This window comes from Stegodyphus dumicola, chromosome 6 (genome assembly GCF_044657685.1).
Source record: "Stegodyphus dumicola isolate Sdum_Otavi_A_Nest chromosome 6, ASM4465768v1".
NCBI classification, from domain to species: domain Eukaryota; kingdom Metazoa; phylum Arthropoda; class Arachnida; order Araneae; family Eresidae; genus Stegodyphus; species Stegodyphus dumicola.
Genome location: NC_140773.1, coordinates 185,284,041 through 185,300,498, shown reverse-complemented (window position 1 = coordinate 185,300,498; position 16,458 = coordinate 185,284,041). Strand labels below are relative to the sequence as shown.

The window sequence follows — 16,458 nt, the reverse complement described above, 5'->3', positions numbered from 1 at the left end:
TGGCATGCAGAAAACAAGGCGTGGGTGGAGTGTGCGGACACCACAAGTTGTAAAAGACATTTTGTTAAGAGTGGAAGATCTTCCGGATATTAGCACACGAGAGGTTTTCTGTGCCGTAAATGTACCCGACTCCATTGTTTGGTGAGTACTACGGAACGAAGGATTACACCCCTACCATGTGCAGAAAGTAAAAGTCTTGATACCTGCAGAGTATGCACCACGTGTCGAGTTTGTACGTTAATTTTTGCAACAGCTAGCAGCGCAGCCTGATTTCAGTACACGTGTGTTATTCACTTATGAATGCACCTTTACCAATCCGTAATACACACATCACCCTGCATATTCGAGTCGTTTCAGCTTAAATGTTTGGGCTAGAATGGTGGGTGACCATTTGATCGGCCCATACTTTCTGCCATTCCGACTGGACGATAGAACATACCTCACATTTGTACAACAGCTTTTGCCAGAGTTGCTTCAGCCTGTTGCCTTCAACACACAAGCACGTATGTGGTTCCAGCACGACAGAGCATCACACCATATTAGCTTGGATGTGCAGAGCACTTTAGACACTGAAATCCCAGGGCAATGGATTGCTCGAGGTGGGTCCACACCTTGGCCGCCACCCTCACCCGATCTCTCCTGTCTGGACTTTTCCCTGTGTACCCATTTGAAAAGTCTCGTCTATGAAATCCCCATCGAGTCCAATAAGCACGTAGCTGCTAGGATGCCTGTTGCTACCATCGCCGACCGAAAAATGCCTGGTGCGCTTGAAATAGTGAGCAGCTCGTTATATTTCAGGTGTAACGCTTACATTACCACAGGCGTTCGCTCTTTTGAGCGGATTCTGTAATTTTGCCACACAAGTTTCGATAAAATTATTTACTACCTCCTTTAATGTTTCGTTCTTTCGTGTGACAGTAACGGGTGCCTCCTAGTGGTTCACCGCTTGCTTTCTGCCCATCCATGGTATGGTGAAAACTGTTTGCTTAGATATTTTCTTTCACCCCTTAAATTTTTGCCCATGAGTTTCGAAACACCCTTAATATTCAGTTTAAATATTCAGTGGTTTGTTTGAAGCTCTACCATTCACAGAAACCTTAAAGTGAAATACACTGACAATGTGTTTTACAGCTAGGTATTAAAGCTACATGCTCATACTTTAAGAAATTGTTATAATTTAATTTCTCAGCATTTCAAAGAACGACGGAGTGAACCTTTTTCATTGCGACAAAGCACACCAGAGCTGGTTCAGAAAAGGCTTTTGGTATTTCATGTACTGTAAGAGTAAAAAAGATCATTAGAAAGCATAATAGAGATTTTTTAATGATCAGTTGAATGCAATAACGTAAAGCACAATTCGCGAAAACCGTGTACTGAACTGTTTGCTCATTTGAACTCATCATGCAAATATTTAAGAATGGAAGTGTCTTGGCAAAATGTCCAGAAAAATATACAACGGAAAACATAATGACAAAATGGCATGAAACGGGCTTTGTAGCGAAGGACAGTTCTGTCCGTTAGCAAGGATTAAATTAAAAGTCAGAACTATATACTTTTTCCGAACCAGTTTTACTTTGGTCACCCTGTATATGGCTAAGAGAAGGGATGTCTTCATGAAAACCTTTAGGATAAAAACTAGATCGTATTCATGTTACGCACCTGGAAAACTACGAAAAACCCATGCAGCCAGCCACTCTCAGGGATTTATACCTCGATCATAGGAGAGTTCAAAAAATAACGTATCAATTTTCTTGTTAAAAATCATAACCAATATAAGTAAAAGTGCCTGAAATCTTCATTTTAATACCGTAAGGTATTTTCTCCTCCTTTGTGCGTGCCTTCGTGGTGTAACTGAAAGCAAACTCGACGCCTATTCGAGAGTTCCAGAGTTCGAGTCTCAGCAAGGGCACTGCACATTTTTCACGTCTTCTGCTTCAAACAATCTAATGACTCTATAAGTGGCGCCCGAAGTAAACGTTGGTGGACAATAACCACCAGTACACCACTAGGAGTTGGCGACTTGGACGCTCTAATCCCCAATCGCCTTTTATAAAAGTGAGAGCATATAAAGTATTTTCACCTTCCTTTCCGCGTTCGTGGTGTAATTGGAAGCATACTTGACAGGTATTCGAGAAGTCCAGAGTTCGAGTCCCAGAGAGGGCACTATGCATTTTTCAATTCTCCTTCAAGATAACCTAATGGCTCTATAATATGAAGTTATTTAATAGTTAAGAATTAGATATGCATTCTCAAGGAAAAATACAATTACTTAATCTTATATCAAAGTTTTGAAGTGAAAAAACGTCATTGGATATTCTCATAAGATCTTATCGGAGCAATGTAAAATAGTTGTTAAGTATTAATTATCTCGTGCATAAATTAAAGCAGGTAACTATATAGTGATTTTAATGTAGCAGAGACAGTGAGGTTATGGTTACATTTTAAAACATATCTGGTTTTATTCCTGAAAAATTATGTTTGATTCAATTTTAATTTATTTATTCTTTTATCAAAAGCGATTATAATAATGGCTCATATTGGGGAAAATTAATCATACATTTGTAAATCTTTGCTTTACTTTATACGATTTAACTAGAAAAAGTAAAAGAAATTGCAATTATTTTATTTATTTATTTTTTTTTTTTTTTCAAAAATTAAGGCACGTGTAAAACGCGTAAAAATTTCCCCGATATCCGTCAATAAGTTGTTATTTCAAAAAACCTAGTTATCTAAAACTTCAAAGGTATGACCTTAAAAAATTGTAGCCTGAGCTCAATATATAGTGTGGCAGGCTTATATCACACAGTTAATAGGACTTACAACTGACTTTTACAGAAAAGCATCTCAGCAAAAGGTATGTTAATATTACCCTGTGTACCAAATGCTTGAATTATAAAATATCTTCAGTTGTGAGTACAAGTTTGCGATTTTTGGCAAGAAATTTATTTGGCAATAATTATAATCACGATAATTTCTCACGAATACCAATGATGTTTTATTTACAATCGTTACATCATTACTGTACTTTCCCTTAATGACAACGTCTGTAGAAGAATTGCCAAAGACAACATGCACCCTTAGTAAGAGATAATCCTACTTTAGTACTACTTTACTCTTAGTAAGATATAATCTTAACAAAAGTTACCTCTTAATTTTTATCATATTTTCTTAAAGTTGCAAAGTTGTTAAAATAGTTTTGTTATTAAAAATAACTTAGCGGAAGTACTGTGAATCGAATGTTATTCTAGTATCTAGTTCGTGCTTCCTAATCAAAGCAACTGCCGCATAAGTCTTTCGCTATATTTTTGAAATTTTCAAGGTACTGTCTAGGTGATCAAGTTTTCTAATTTTGTCAACTAAACAAGGTGGCCTTTCTAACAAGAAAGTACCGAACAAGAAAGTACCGAAAATTTAAGAAAATATATATTGCAATGGCAGTTAAAAAGCTTATTTATTAAAATATGTCACAATAATATTCAGCAACAAAAATTTAAATAATATTTGATTAAATTTCAGAGCTTGATAAAATATGCAGTTGAAAGCTATTATAAAGGCGAAAATTAATAAAATACGGTGGCTTGTTTCAATATTGCAGGAGGAAATATATCACCAACAACTGCCGAAGCCACAAGATCTTGTCGCCAACAATTTCTTACCCCCAGCTGAAGATTAATCACACATTTTATTGCCAAACGTTGCAAAGTACTTTTGGGAATAAATATACTAAACTTTTAAATTCTTTATTATAATAATCATATTAAATTAAAGCTCTTTCATTGATTAGTATACATACAGTAGCATGCAACTTTCAGGATATGGTAAAATTGAAACTTTTTAGTGTCAGTTATAAATATTTCGACAGTTTGATTCTGGTTGACTTCGTTAAAATACATACTATGTTGATTTTGTTCTTGTGGAGGTCTACAATTACCTTAGCTGCTCTTAAATCTATGAAGCTGTTAAAATCGTCCCTTCAATCTTACACTCTTTGATGATTACACACTGTATTTCATTTTTCGTCGCTTCATCTTTATGTGGATTATGTCTTTTCTTGTAGCACTTTTGACTACTTATCTGCTTTTTCGTCCCATGTACTTCCATGGAAACTTTTACCCGATTTAATGATAAATCGCATTGGGAGGATGTGATTATAATAACTTCTTTTAGTGAGAGGATGGGGAAATTTATGGTACCATATAAAACAGTGCTGATGTAGTATATATTGACAGACATCTTGCAAGCAAAGAAGAAAATCGTTTAGTTAACTCTTTTGGCAATGTATAATGTTTTTATAAGCACAATGGTTTCTCTTCCTTACCTTTTTAATAGTTTACCGATACTAATTCACTTGCAAGAGCATGGTACATAATATATACAGTATATCAAATATGCGTGAATCATTGGTTTATGTTATAGATAAAATTCCAGCGGTTAATAGACTATTATTAAATATCAAAATTGTACTTTTGTATTCATCGGTGCTATTGATCTCCGCACTGTTCAAGAGCAAACAATACTGTGAATCGAATGTTACTCTAGTATCTAGTTGGTGCTTCCAAAAGTAGCTATAAAAACTTCAAGTTTTCTATCATTAAAGAGTATAAAGTGTTTGCAATAGCTTATATGGAAGCTATTTCAAATATGCTTGGATCTAATGGAATTAAGTTTCTAAAATAAAGCTTAACCCTTTAGATGCCACGTGAATATTTATCGTTTTAGAGTAGGTTCACATTTGCGCTTATGACAGCTAAAAATGTAAAGCTGACTCTCATTACATCAACATTATGGATCATAAATGTCAGTAAAACTACAACAATTAGGGTATACTCCTTTATTTATACCGGAAGATAAAATTAATTATGTTGGCTAATTGGTATACAGTGGTACTGCATGTTAACGCAATTTTAAATTTCACGGTTCGAAAATAGCTATGACACTAACAAGTGCGAAACTTTATTTCATATAAATTGTAAGAGTAATTTATTTTTATAAAGTCTTCTAAACTAATTAGTACTTACCTATTACCCCGTCGACCGTGAATGTTGGCATCCATCGAACTACAAAATCTAGTAGAAATCCCGCCGAAGTTGCGCCAATCGTTCGTACGGAATTCTGAAGAAGCTATCACTTCTGTATTTAATATGCAGTCAGTATTCGACCTGCTTCGTTTCTGAGGTTCATAAAAAGTCTTTCGTCGATTTCTACTATTTTATGGAAGTCCTCCGATTTTACCGGAAGTTTAGAATGCTAGAAATACAAACTTCCAATCTATTACTCCTTTGTCGGCCGTACAGCTGACTATAACGCGCCCATTAACACACCCTTTTGTGATTGTAAGATCCTATAATTTTGTAAATGATCCTCTGCTTGTTCTTTTGTAGAAGGCAAGTTCCAAATTTTGATCAGTTCTTTTAAAATACAAGGAAAAAATACAGCAGTAACAGGTACTTTGTATTCTTGTTTATAAAAACAAAAAAGTGGCTCATCGAGAATCCATCGGGTTACATCAAACGATAGCGCAGATGCTAGGAGTGTGCTGCTATTTCGGGCTTATCCATAATTCCTCTAAATCGCGCTGCTTGGTGATAATTTCCTGGCGAACGGAATGATATTTAAGTACCAAAAAGTTAAATCCAAATGACACATATTTTTCGAAATATTTGATATTTATAAAATCAGTTGTCTTTTAAGACTGCTGTATAAGTAGCGCCACTCTATAATGTTGGCATTCCATGCGCTTGGACCAGCAATATTAGGTTGTAAATTATCAATAATTATATCCAAAATATGTTTTACAATGACTTAGCAAAATTGCTTAATACGCGTTTTATATATTTTGGAAATTCACTATAACACCGCAGAGTGAGTTGAATTATTTAGAATGTTTCAAAGCATCTCTGAGATATCTACCTAAGGCTGGAATGCCTTCACAGAGAGTCTTTCAAGGAAAGGTTGCTCGTACTCACATTACGCGAAGGAAAAACCAGTAAATCTTCTGATAAGTCATTCAATAGTGACTGAAGATAAAAAAAGGACTACTATTTTTAGTTTATTATTATCTATTATGTTAAGCTTAATGACAGCTGTTTCTGTCAATGTGTTTGTATGTTTGTATTCCACAATTTTTCCTTATCTCCTTTAACACAATGCATCAAATAAGAATTAAATTATTTTACAATTTTTAATGGAACTTTCATTTCATTAACTACTGTGTAAGTATATGGGACAATAAGAATATATCATATGCGCAAGCATGCCAATAATTGTATAATTTATACAGACATCTTTAATGCAGTTTCTTTTTTAATAGCAGAAAATTTCGAGAACTAACTACTAGAAACCTCCGCATGATAGATCTTGTATAATACAGCTAAATTATTAAAAACTGAATACCTTGTACTTTGGATTATCTCGGCTAATGCCTGGGAAGCAAAATAACACAGATAATCCAAATTATCCCTTTTCATGCATGTTTTGTGCCTAAAGAAGGCAAATTCCAAATTTTAATCATTTCCAACTTTCCCACTTTGTTTTTGAGAACCGTTAAATATCTGTCGGATTTCAATGTCTCAACAGAAGTCATTGCTATCTCTAAAATCATGTAGTAAATTGTCAGAATATTTTTAGTTTGTATTTTGAATATCACTCTCTGCCTCTTGTGTTCTTGTGACATTTGAAACGGTATACTCATCCTTAAGCATTGAAGGTCTGGCTTCGTCGAGCAGTTATCGAACCATTTCTAGATTTTTCGCGATCGCCATTTTCGAAGAATTTTACATTTTAAATTTTTGGTATGCCAAAATCTTTTTTAATTTTTTTTTTTAAATATGTTGTAGTAATAACTTCAGTCATTACCTCAGCTTCTTCTCAATTAGATAAATCTCCAATTTTTGCATTAAGAAAAATTCTTCTCCGCGCTCAAATTTGCGCGTGTTTGTTTAGCATTGTGTGCGTGTATGAGTTTAGCGTTAAGTGTGTCGTCATAGCGTTTAGTGTGCGTGCGTGGCCACAACCACTTACGGATAATCCGCAAACCGGTTAATCTGCACCCGGATATTCGAGAATCCACTGTATTTCCAAATTATTCGTTAGAAATAATACTGCGTATTAACACTAAGAACATGTGAAATTGTTTTAAAACTCCTTATTTAGCAAATTAATAAATCTTGGACAATTTTTATGATTTACTGTGGATTCATTTCAGGTTTAGCATTCCAGCATGCAAACAAAATCCGTCTGTAGGAGCTTCACATTACATCCCACCCGTAAACTTTGCAAAAACTGTAGAAATCTCAGGGAAGACCATATCTTAGATGAAGAAGATATCTCAGTGATACCTAAAGTTGTCAAGAATATAGCTAACATTTCAGAAGATTCTGTACAAAGTGACATCTATACATGGCTTCCTCTGCGATGTCCATCCGACTGTGCGGAGGAGTTTTTCCAAGGATTTCCTGAAGAAAAGGTACATGGGGAAAATGTCTTTCAGAGTAGTAACCATCCTTAATATAACAATCATTACAAGAGGAAGATGACTTTTAGGATAGTACCATCCTTAATACAGTAGTTCCCACTTTGAACAATTAAATGTTGATAAGGAATTCGTGATAAAATTACACCTTTAACACCTGAAAAAGATACTTCGTAATATATTGATTAAGGAAAGGAAAACGGCAAATTGGTGTATTGGATGTAAAATTAATAGCACTTTTTTAAAAGATTTTGGCACTATCGGCTTTTAGTTGTGAATAATATAATGAAACTCAGTCGCCATAAGAAGCAAACTTTCGACGAGTTAAGAAGTTTTCAAGTTGTTCCAGTAACAAACATTGTTTAAACGATCATCATTTGCTATTATCCCATTCCTACATCCCTTACTAATTAATTAGTCAAAAGATTGCTCATATTTTAAATGATTTTAATTTTTCATGTTAGTTTTTCACCTTGTTAATAAAATTAAATTCGCGTATTTTTTGTTCTCCAAAGACCTATTCCATATATGAATTATTTTCCATTTTTACACCATTTATTTCCTAGTGTACTTCCTTCAAATCTTCCGAGCCTACAAATTTTGCATCAAGAAACATGAAACAGAAACATATACTTAAAAAAATCGTAAATCATTCACTATATAGCACTATTGGTAGAAAAGTCATATTATCCATTTTTGCTGCCAAAATTGAAAGAAAAATCGTTTTCATTTTTGAAAGTTACATAATATGGAATTTTTCCATAATTTAAATTTTTTACTTTTAGATTTTAAACGGTTCGATTCTTCCATTGTTTCGAAGAATTTTTTCTATCAATACATCATATCAGCGTAGCAATCCTATCATTATACTATCGGTTTCTTGCATAATCTTTTCGAATGTTTTCCGTAATTTTTTCCTGCACGGTTTTATTTTCATTAAAAGGAAAAGTTACGCTGAAACTTTCGAAATGCGTACTGTCAATTTTGCGTACCATTATGCCAGCCCTCGTTGGTTAATTTTTTCCTTCACGGTTTTATTTTCATTAAAAGGAAAAGTTACGCTGAAACTTTCGAAATGCGTACTGTCAATTTTGCGTACCCTTATGCCAGCCCTTCTCATAATCATATTCCTTCACTGATTTAGGGATTTGTTTTGCCTATAATGGATTCTCTAATTCTATGATAACCGAGAGCCCCCATTTAAGGTATTTAATCGAAAGTAGTTATACTAATTCTTCATTAAGATGGTTTGATACATTTGTTTAAATTATAATACTGTCTTATTGCTAATTCACGTCATGACTTTAGATAATAAATCTCTTTTTGTTACAAAATTGTGCAAAGAGAGAATACCTTATAGCACATAAGTTTTTCTAACTTATGTGCTATAAGGTAATTTCTAACAAATTCTCGCAAATTCTGTATAAGATCCAAATCGGAAGACTTGGCTGGCCTCTTTTTTCGTTCAAAGCCTTCTGTTAAAAAATTCAGAAACTAGATTTGCTCAACGCTGCGAGTTATCAGTCAAAAAAAAAAAAAAAAAAAAGTAAACTCCGCTGCAAAAATATAACTAAGTATCTTTGGGCAAACAAAATCTTCTGTTCATGCAATGCTATATCTCCTGTACATGATATTTCATTCCATACCAATTAAAAATAACCGCCAAAATATCCTCAGTGATGGTAAGAATATTTCGAGCTCTCCGGATGAAAGCAGGTTTAGAATTATATGTTAAACTAAACCGAACACCTTTAACACTGAAGAGAGCTTAGACTTTTTGCTCCAAATTCCAACAATCCAGCAGCACTAGTACCAGATCCAGCACCAATGTTCTCTGTACAAATATAGTAGGACATTTTCTTTGTATAGACAATATCATGAAACACAAAATATTGAATGTTTTTGGAACGGTTGATTAAAGGCATTTCTAGTTAAGTTTTCTATATATACTTTACCGAAATTTAAAAGTTTTAGTAACACAATGAATTCCGTTGCCAAATATTCAAGTTCCTAGTGGGAAGAATATTTCAAAACAGATATCAAATTGAAAAACAGTGGTGTTTCTTCTGTGATTTTTCCTGGCTTCTTAGCAACAGTTTCAGAGCCTTTAATTTGTTTCCAAAGAGTACAGATTTTTCTATCTTAGAGACATCAGGCATTTTGCTATTTATCTTGCTTCTGAAAAGGGCCTTCAGCATTTCACTTGAGCAATTCTTTCAAATAGTACTTCGGGGGCATAAAAGTTGCTTTAACTTGAAAAAGATTGAAATTAAATCATGCATTACTTAATTTCACAAATAGATATACTTTCTGTAAAGCCTATAAGGTATTTCTCCCGCTTTTCTAGCATGCCTTCGTGGTGTAGTGGTTCTGCACGCTGGGCCGGTATTCCAGAGGTCCGTGGTTCGATTCCCGGCGTAGGCAGTTGCTAAATTTTCACCTTCCCTGCTTCCAAAAAACTCCTAATGTCTGTCTGTACAAGCCTTTGTGACGATTTTAAGCAGATTTGCATTTTAGAAATTGATTGCTTAAATCTGATTTTTTTTTTACTCATAACATAAAAAGCGAAACAAACTGATTGCTTTCTTCTTGAAAAACAATTATTTTTGTGCGTCTAGTAATTTAGGATACCGATATATTTTACTTTTAACCATAGGAAAAATAAATTATAATAAATAGTAATAATTACTGTTAATTTTCACTTTAAAAGGTTAAAAAATTTATGTTCTCTTTTTTTTTATATAATTTTACCTAAAATGACCAGATAAATCTTAAAACGTTTATATTATTTATCTAACTTAAAAAAAATAATATTTGGGGGCTAATGAGAAACACAATCGATTTAAAAGATATTTATCACAAAATAATCCTATTAAAAATCAAAGACTTTAACTCTTAGCAATTCCATTAAAAATTTTATTTAAGATTACCTCTGCTTTTGTTAATCGTTAAAGAAAATTGTTCTAATTTTTTCCACTTTTCTATCAGATACCAAAAGTCAGTTATGAAGGACAAGAGTATCGGTTGAGACAAATTATAAAGCAAATTCCTCTTTCTGACATATCTCCAGATCATTGCCGCTTCGTCAATCCAGAGGATGCACAGGATGTAGCAGCTCTCCATAGAGACTTAAAACATTTATCTTTAAGAATTGGATTTGCTGAGGTATTTTTCTTGAAAGAAGCTTCCTTCTTAAGTTTTATTTTATAGTAAATTCCAAATTTGGAATCAAGTAAATGGGGAAATAAAGAGAATGTGATTGCATAAATATAACTCTGACATCTGAACCACTTATCACATCTTATTTCACAATCATTACGACGAAGATTTGCTTATTTAGTAGATATACAACAGAGTCATAATCTCAAATTTAAATCTGCTCGGAATTCTGCTTAAATTAACATTAATATTAGACAAATTGTCAATGTGTTTCGAAGCAATTTAGTAAAGAGTTTTTCTCTTGAAAAATATAAAAGTACTTAGCGCCATCATACCATATTTTATCGCTTAAATACAAAGCAAAATTTTAAATATTCATTGGTTATAGCATCAATCATCCAATGAAAATTCTATTGAATTTTAAGAGGAAATATCCCAATTACTGATGTCTTTTGTATAATATATCATGTTTGTTTCTTATCAAACAACATAAATAAGAAAACGTAGCTCTGTGCACCATTTAGTACGATTATCAGACATATGATGCCATCAATCAGATTTAGTGTGTTCGAATGATTATTAGGCGAGGAAATGAAAATGATTTTATCGATAATGGTATAATAGTATGAACTATAAAATGATAAACAATCTCAACTAAAAATTATTGAATTTATTGGGAAAGGCTATATAGGGACAGTTTCATTGTAAGTGCCGCCATGTAAAACAAGAGTCATTATAGCGACACGTTTCCTATGTGTTTTGAATCAAACCATCAATGCGTTGATGTAATAACTGGAATTACATCAAATGAACACCAAGCAGATCATTAATTATTTTGTTTTTTAGTAGAAGTGTTAGATTGTGCAGCATGTCAGAATTTTAATAAAATCTTGAAATCTAGATTGTTTTAGTCACTGAAGTATAGAGATTGCTACGGAGCTTCTAGGTGAACAGGTGTGAATGGCACTCAGCGTATTAAAGTGAATTTAATGACAATATTGTTCTAGTCAGGTCATGAACATCTCATTGCTTAGGTCTGTGTATAACAGCTGTCTCCATGACCTCAATATATTGAAGTTTGAATCAATTGAATGCTATTATGACCACGTAAATTTTAGCTCTTGTTTTTATCTTTCTACAAATTTGCAAGTTTTATTCAACACTAGCGGTTGTTCGCACGGAGGAAAATACTGTTTCTAAACGAAGCATAAAGTATTAAAAATGTGCACAGTTCTAATGCGGAAAATTTAACCGTAAAAAGAGAATTAAAACATATGTATACAAACTGTTATCTGCTTTCTTTCAGACAAATGCACTGAACATCGAAACATAATGTATAATGTTAAAAGAAGGTTATTGTCTTGAAGCAACGAAATCTTTATGCGATATATTAGGGAAGGGAGGTTAAAACATTGCCTCATTAATATTTTTTACCCTTCCTTTTTAAAATAACAACAGAGGGCTTATTTCATAATTTTAAAATCTAATGATACATAATTTTTTTATGTTGAAATTTAGCACTTTAAAATAATGGTCGTACAATGAACAAAAATCAAACAAAAGTTCCTAAAGCTCGGCCAAAAGAATATAAGAAACCACAAAAGTTGGTAATCTGTGTTAGAGATTTAGAACATACTTCCTTTTTAGAATTATTCTGCTCTCTCCGATGGTATAAGCAGTAAATTTTGAAACTGTTTGTTCGTTAAGCGAAGATATGTGCGAAAAATTCAAAAAAATTGCTTTAATATTCAATAAAAAAAGATTGAAAATCGAATTTTGAAAACAATCGCTTCGTTTGCCAGATTTTGTAGCGTTGGGTGTATCTGTCTCTGCTCTTTTGTACGCTGTTATGTAATACATGCACGCTCATACCCACACATTCAAAAACTGATCTTTGCTACTACAAATTAATGAGACTTTCAGTAATGAAAATTAAGGAAGGTATACTATAAATTAGAAGATCTGCAACGAACAACAAATTCAGCCTTCCTGCTATGCTCCCTGTGCTTAATAATCTATAATTCATATTTAACTATTCATTGATATTATTGCTTAATATAGTATATTTAAATCTTTTAATACAAATCGTTAGTGAATTTAGGATACCTATTTCGTTCATGTTTTCCTGAACAACTCCACATTGCAACTAAGCTTATACACCGACTGCGAGCTGTGAAGAAAACCCATTACATTAAGGATGTATGGAAATGAAACATTTTGTGAGCTGCTGACTTAATCTGATATTGTTCTGTAAAATCTAGGAAGCATCTGCTCCAAATATTTCACTACATTAAATGGCGCTCGAGCCATTTTAAATCCACCGAAGAGAATAAGAATCGACTGCTTGAAGAAGAATAGAAGGGAGTAGATCCTGTTACTTCTTGATTTGATCCTGTTCTTGTTCTTTTCAACTTGTATATTTTGTTAAAAGGCTCATTAGACAAAACTCATTGTCATTGAGCGTAACATATGACAGTATGCGCATTGATAAAAAATTATTAGATAGATATAAATTACATCCAACAGATACATTATTTCAAAATAAAATGAAGTAAAAAAAAAAAAAAAAAAAAAAATCTGAAAATTTTTCAGATTTTAAATTTCGTCCAAAGGGGCGTTTTTTTAACGTTTTGAGTGTTACCTTTATTTATTAAATATCATGTTCTTTGCACTTAAACCATAAAATTCAGTTCAAGAGCAATATCGCAAAATAATGTTAAATTAAGCATATCTTTAGAATTTTCGATATACACAGTCTCGCGAGCTGGAGATAAAAGTATTTTTTTTCCATATAACGTTGCCATTTCTCGCTTTTAAAGCATTGAGTTTGTAAATCAAAAATTCGTTAAAGTTTTACAAAATACAAAATCTATAATAAAACAAATTCCAAATTTGGGATTTCAGATGCCCATATTCGCAGTAGGATTTCGTCATTCAAAATTCGATGACTCTATGTACCATTGTTTTATCACAATGCGAGAAATAGACAATCATTTATGCAGATTTTTCATTATTTAATTTCTTCAAATATAATGCAGGACTCTAACATTTTGTGGCAACAGTTTGAAAAGTGAACCGACATTTATAGGAGTCCGACGCAAAATCACAAAACGAAAACAATAGTCCTTCAGGGACAAAGCCCCTTTGGACTAAAAATGATTTAGACGTATCTATCATTTTTACTTTATTTTATTTTGAAATGAGTTTTGTCATGACCCCGTTAATGTGTTAAACAATGACTGGTTGCATCAAATAAACACTACAATAGAAAAGATAAGTTGTGGAATCATTAAGTTATGTCGATGCAAGAACATGAAAAGTGTGCAATGCCCTTACCGGACCTCTCAATGCTAGCCAGACGTGCTATCTTGTTACACCACGAAAGCCACGCGGAAAGAAGGGAGGAAATACCACATATAACTCCCTTTAAAAGGGCTATTCGGGATGAGGAGTCCCAGTAGCCATATCTCCGTGGTAACGAATTAACGTCTATCAACTTTTTAGTTTGTTTGGGGGCCACTTGTACAGTCATTAGGTTATATCAATGCAAGAACGTAAAAAATGTGCAGTGGTCTGGCCGGAATTCGAACACCTGGACCTCCCGATGCTAGCAGGCAGTTCTATTCGGTTACACCACAACGGCGAGAGAGAAAAAATACCTTATATAGTATTAGCATATAGTTGGACAACTGTATCAATTTCTTCGAAACTTTTCCTGTACACTAACTCAAACGGATATAATCTTCTTCACATAAATATTTCTATCACCCTATGAATTCTTAATTTAATTTCTGCTGAATTTCAGAGGTGGAAAAAGGGGATGCCTTTGCAATGTCCAACTTGTTTGCTGTTAATTGAAGGAGCAGAACTAGTTGTCCTACCAGCAGCAGGAAGTGCAAGAGTCTATCATCCATCTTGCTTCGTCTGTTCTGTATGCCTTGAATTCTTAGTAGACCTTATCCATTGCATAGATGTGAAAGGAGATGTCTATTGTATTCGACATTATTGTGAAAAAATGAAATTCAGGTATGATTTGTTTATATCCTGAAGTATTGCTATAAATTTATCATCTCAAATTGTTTTCCGTGTAATGACCAGTTACTTTTAAGTTCCTTTCAACTTAATAGTTATTAAATATGATCGGGTATTTCATAACTGATTTTGATAATTTATATTCTCATATTGGCAGTTGTCTCTCTTGTTTGGAATACTTTGTTTACAACGCATAACTGATCAAAAATGTTTTAACCCCGACTCTAAATTTAGGATTTCTAGTGTTACGATGAGTTGTTTTAAATTTAATCTAATAATTTGCTTTAAGATTAGTTATTAAGTGATCGCGACAAACATGAACGCTTTTCCAGAAGATTAAACAACTACCTAAAAGTACATTCCAAAATTTCTTGAAGCTGACGTTTCATGTCTAAAGCAACAAATAATTTTGTTGATGCGCCGAATTTTTCAAACTTCTTCATGTGTTATGAAATCTGCGAGTTCTGTTGTTATTATTTAAGTATTTATTTTTCATATACTAAGAAATCCAAATTGAATTCACATTTCTTTGACGTAAAGATTGTCTTTCATAAATTACCATTTGATGCATTTTCAAATTACACGCGCAGTTATTTTTAAAAGAATTTTTATGCCGTCCTCAAATTTCCACGCATGGCTAATTATTTATTTCTTGGGTAATCTGAGTTGGCATAAAACTTGTCTTTTGCAGAAGTGAAATAGACTTTCTTTCATTCAAGACTTATCAAATATATTAATTAAATGCGGTGCAATTACTTATTCAAAGGATTTTTTTAATCTTTTAGTCCATTTTTTTATAAGATTATATCATTTATAAACCAAATTATTTTAAGATGACTGGAAAGAAGATGCCTATTATATCACTTTTGCTACTCTAGAAAATTATCGTGCTTTTTTCAAGGTGTCATGCTTGTGACGAACTCATATTCGCATCTCGCTATGTGAAAGGTCATGATGTTTATTACCATAGCGACCACCTACGTTGCTTCGCCTGTGATGAACTTCTGGAGGATAACAAAGGCTACGAGAAGGACGATGAGCTCTATTGTGGTCAGTGCTATGAAAAGATCTTAAGTTACAATTGCAAACGCTGCAAGCAGAAGATAACATTTAATGGGGAAAAAAAGCACATGACTTTCGAAGTAAATGAATTATTTATATTGATAAATATTATACGCCAATCATCAGTACTATTTCTATTTGTTTTGTAAAAGTATGCAGTACCCAACGTAAATTTTAATCTGTGTAACTTAAAGCTAGTTTTTTCAAGAAATGGGAAGTGAAACGTATTGTATGAATTTTTCAGCAATAGAATGAAATAAGTTACGGTCTTGATTCCTTCACTGCATTTAACAAACTTTATCGGAAAAGCAACTCTTCAATCGTTATCCTCTATGTATAAGTTTTACGCTTTCATATAAGGAAACTAAACTACTCTTTAAAAGAACAGCCTTTTACCAGAATCAAAAGGTTATACATGTCTCAATACGCACTGCACTGAATGAGAGATAAATTTTCCGTGGGAAGGCATTTTGAACCTTTTTACTTGAAAGAGGAGTATAATTTGTGTTGCCTTCTAAATTTATATATTTCTAAAAATATTTCTAAATAAATCGTACTAAACCGACTGTTAATAATAATGAAATGAAAACATTTACATCAAAGAACATTAAATTCATATCTTTATTTAAATATTATCCATGGGTACGGCATTTTTTTTATCTTTAATATAAAGAATCTCAAAATTATTGCGATTAAAACCGAAGAATAAAAGTTATAAATTAAATAGCACAAGC

The 16,458-nt window shown here is 32.9% G+C and overlaps 1 protein-coding gene across 2 annotated transcripts in view; it reads left to right on the top strand.

Moving 5' to 3' along the window:
• The first annotated feature begins 2,730 nt into the window (after nt 1-2,730).
• LOC118182367 (four and a half LIM domains protein 2-like) overlaps nt 2,731-16,458 on the top strand; it is a 69,538-nt gene continuing 55,810 nt past the window's right edge. For both annotated transcript variants that reach the window (XM_085817929.1, XM_035351704.2), the window contains exons 1-5: nt 2,731-2,854; nt 7,205-7,465; nt 10,460-10,636; nt 14,436-14,656; nt 15,564-15,804. In XM_085817929.1, coding sequence (XP_085674055.1) covers nt 7,220-7,465; nt 10,460-10,636; nt 14,436-14,656; nt 15,564-15,804 — 885 coding nt within the window. In that variant the 5' untranslated portion in view covers nt 2,731-2,854; nt 7,205-7,219. The remainder of the gene's footprint in view (nt 2,855-7,204; nt 7,466-10,459; nt 10,637-14,435; nt 14,657-15,563; nt 15,805-16,458) is intronic.